General features: G+C 26.8%; 3 protein-coding genes across 6 annotated transcripts in view; 2 read left to right on the forward strand and 1 right to left on the reverse strand.

Moving 5' to 3' along the window:
• Positions 1 to 2,973, forward strand: part of LOC108743113 (replication protein A 70 kDa DNA-binding subunit-like) — a 27,550-nt gene that overhangs the window by 10,668 nt on the left and 13,909 nt on the right. The window lies entirely within an intron of this gene.
• Positions 1 to 2,973, reverse strand: part of LOC108743114 (endophilin-A) — a 23,753-nt gene that overhangs the window by 9,961 nt on the left and 10,819 nt on the right. The gene's annotated exons all lie outside the window — the stretch shown is intronic.
• Positions 2,112 to 2,927, forward strand: LOC112903965 (BLOC-1-related complex subunit 8 homolog). 2 transcript variants are annotated; one of them, XM_025978800.1, is made up of 3 exons: positions 2,112 to 2,285; positions 2,343 to 2,508; positions 2,573 to 2,927. In XM_025978800.1, the coding sequence occupies exons 1-3, from the start codon at positions 2,246 to 2,248 to the stop codon at positions 2,829 to 2,831; spliced, it is 465 nt and encodes a 154-aa protein (XP_025834585.1). In that variant the 5' UTR covers positions 2,112 to 2,245; the 3' UTR covers positions 2,832 to 2,927. The 2 variants fall into 2 exon arrangements, with proteins under 2 accessions (XP_025834585.1, XP_025834581.1); XM_025978796.1 differs by having other exon boundaries at positions 2,115 to 2,285; positions 2,343 to 2,520; positions 2,573 to 2,922.

Consider the following 2,973-nt stretch of genomic DNA (forward strand, 5'->3'; position numbering starts at 1 on the left):
CACAAAAACAAATTTTAACGATCAAATAAGGTTACGATATTGACAACTTAATGTACTCAAAAAAAAAGTTAATTATATTTATTAACCCAACACTTTCACAATATTGTAAGGTAACTAATAAATTAACACAGTCTGTTTTTATTGTCTTTTTTTTAATATTATATCTGATTAACTAATAACAAAAAAGTAGTGTATTATTTATAACATTAAGACCACTTTTTTCTAGGTTATCGTTATCATCATAGATACGAGATATCATCGAGATATAATATAGCACGTCAGTTATTATTACGGGGCTCTTGAATTTTTTAAATAGTTCAGCCATTGTTCATTGCATTTTTTACAAACGAAAATTTTTCAGTAATTTTTAATTAATGTGCAAATAAAAAAGCAAAGCTCGTTGAACTCAATTTATATACGTTACAAATGATTACTTCCTATAATTAAATACTCTAAAACAAAATCACAATAACAAACGAATGACAAAATACGAATAGCCTATTATTTATTGTAATACTGAAATAAAATACACGACAAAACTATACTAATTACATATGTAGATATTTTAAGGTCCAACTGCATTAACAAAGCCGGATTCAATTTCATTCAATTCAATTTTCCGTGGTCGTCTTTAATTGGCTGGTCGAGTATTTCCTCGTCTAGTAATATGCTCGTTTCAATCTTTTAGAAATATTTTATGGTAAAAGGGCACAGGTCTAAACATGTTTGCTAGTAATGCAATAGAAAACTTATGTATAAGAGGAAAAATGTATTATTCCTTTTTGATAAGCAATTGTATTACATTTATTCCCAAGACATTTTTGCGTTTATACAGTACTTGGAAAAGAACTTATATAATGTTAAAATAAAACTAATAGACGAAAATTACATTACAAATATATTTTGTACGTACGTACAATTTACTGTTAAGAATGATCTAAGGTAAAATGTAGATAAGCAAATTATTTATAACGGATACTTGTTCCACACACCTTAGCTATTATATAGACACTTCCATAAATAAATTTTTATTCTATGGTGCTTCATTCTATGAAATTTTATTATAATTTTACAGTAAACTGTTATTAGTTATAAAAAAAACCTACAAAACAAAGAAAGGTTAAGTAAATAAACAAATTGAAAAGAATAAAAATAATTATAAATTAATTGTATTATTTGGAATAATTAGTGATATTTAATATTAATAATACAAGTTTCTGTTATAAAACAATCCAGACGTGGTGAGAAGTATTGCAAAATGCATTTACTTCCAACGTTACTTATTACAATCGTTTGTAAGTAAAAACAACAATAAATTGAATTATTATCATTAACGATAAATGTTTTAGTTTCCGGTGAATTTATTTTACCTGTTCAATGTAAACATGGTTATGGAAAATACAACAGTTATACAACTCCAACAAGTTTAAACTATATCGAAAATTTGAGGGGTAATTGTGGCATTTTCATTTAGAATTGTCTTATGAGAATTGATTTGAATTAATTTTTTTAGCTAAACCATCAAGAGGTGTAGGAATTTCAGCATGGGGTATAGTGTTCCTTATTATAATGTTTATTTTGGTTGGAGTTGGAATATATTATGCTGCTGTATTTTACCCTTTATTATGTAAAAAAGAACGTAAATATGATAGAATTGAACTTGCCACAGTGTAAATTGAATTGAACTGATAACATATGCTCAATTTTTATATAATTTAAGAAGACTGAAGAACAGAATAATATCTGTAATTTTATACTGCAAAAGCACTATTTGCATTTTTTTAGTTTTTATCTCATAAAAATGTATTACTACATTGTTGCATGAATTTTGAGTCTCATTTTTGGGACTTGTCCTTTTTGAATGGTATTTTATATTTTTGGGGAAAATATAGTTGCAGCAGGTGTAGTAGTTTCTATGTAGGTATGATACTTCAAAATATATACTTGTATTACATGAGAAGATTTTATAATAAAATTTTATATAAACATGCAATTTTTTCCTGTCTCTTTTAAAAGTAATTATAGAAGAGTGAAGTTGCAATAATTAATTATTAATTTGCAAGTTTCATAATTAGGTCAATGAAATAGAAAAAGTTAGGTTATGCTTAACGACTTTTAAGATAAGTGGCCAATAATAATATTATTTGTTAAACCTTAAAAATTACGATTTAAAATATGTAATTATGATCGCCGAGGTAAAGTAAATCATACATTATAAAATTAACACAAAAGGAACTGTGAAAAAATGTTAATGGACCCTGATCTGGAAATACGTGTTAAAAAGGGTAAGAAAATACCTATAAAAATAGCAATGTTTAGTTAATAATTTCTGTTATTTAAAGCTACTGAAAGAATATCCGAGAATATGCACATAGTTGCAAATGAGCCTTCATTGGCATTTTATAGACTGCAAGAGCATGTACGGAAAGCCCTAAATCCCATAGTTGATAGACGTTCTGATGTTCTTAAACTTCATCAAGAATTGCAAGGAAGGTGTTACGATGTAGAGTACGCTATTAGGTAAATCGTAACATGTGGGTAAACTTCTGACACAATACAATTAATGTTTTAGTGCCATTAAAGCAATGAACAAAGCTGACACTAGTTTTAAAAATACATTGGATCATATTAAAAATGCAATATTTGTCAAACAGCAACTAAAGTATGAAGAATCGCGTAAAAAGAAACCAGAACCCAATTCAGTATACAAAAGACTCTCGGCTCATATTACATTAGATTTAACAGAACTATCAGAATTATCTGATGTTGTTAGGGAAACAGCCAATCGTGTTGAGTCTATGATGTCTAAAGCTGCTCATTCTAGTTCTTAAAAGTTACTTTTCAATAGTTATATTGAAACAGTAATGTTTTATAAATTCATTTTGTAAAGACAGTGTGGATTAATTACCATTATTTAATTATCAAGGTTTAAGTTTCTAATTAAGTACATAAACAGTTCTTAAAATAACAAAT

This window comes from Agrilus planipennis, unplaced genomic scaffold (assembly GCF_000699045.2).
Source record: "Agrilus planipennis isolate EAB-ADULT unplaced genomic scaffold, Apla_2.0 scaffold88, whole genome shotgun sequence".
Taxonomy (NCBI): Eukaryota; Metazoa; Arthropoda; class Insecta; order Coleoptera; family Buprestidae; genus Agrilus; species Agrilus planipennis.

Excerpts from the sequence above, each read along its gene's own strand:
- LOC112903965 (XM_025978796.1), top strand. The coding sequence starts at position 2,246 with ATGTTAATGGACCCTGATCTGGAAATACGTGTTAAAAAGG. Across the intron at positions 2,286-2,342 it reads GGAAATACGTGTTAAAAAGG|CTACTGAAAGAATATCCGAG; the intron begins GTAAGAAAATAC and ends TGTTATTTAAAG. Across the intron at positions 2,521-2,572 it reads GATGTAGAGTACGCTATTAG|TGCCATTAAAGCAATGAACA; the intron begins GTAAATCGTAAC and ends TTAATGTTTTAG.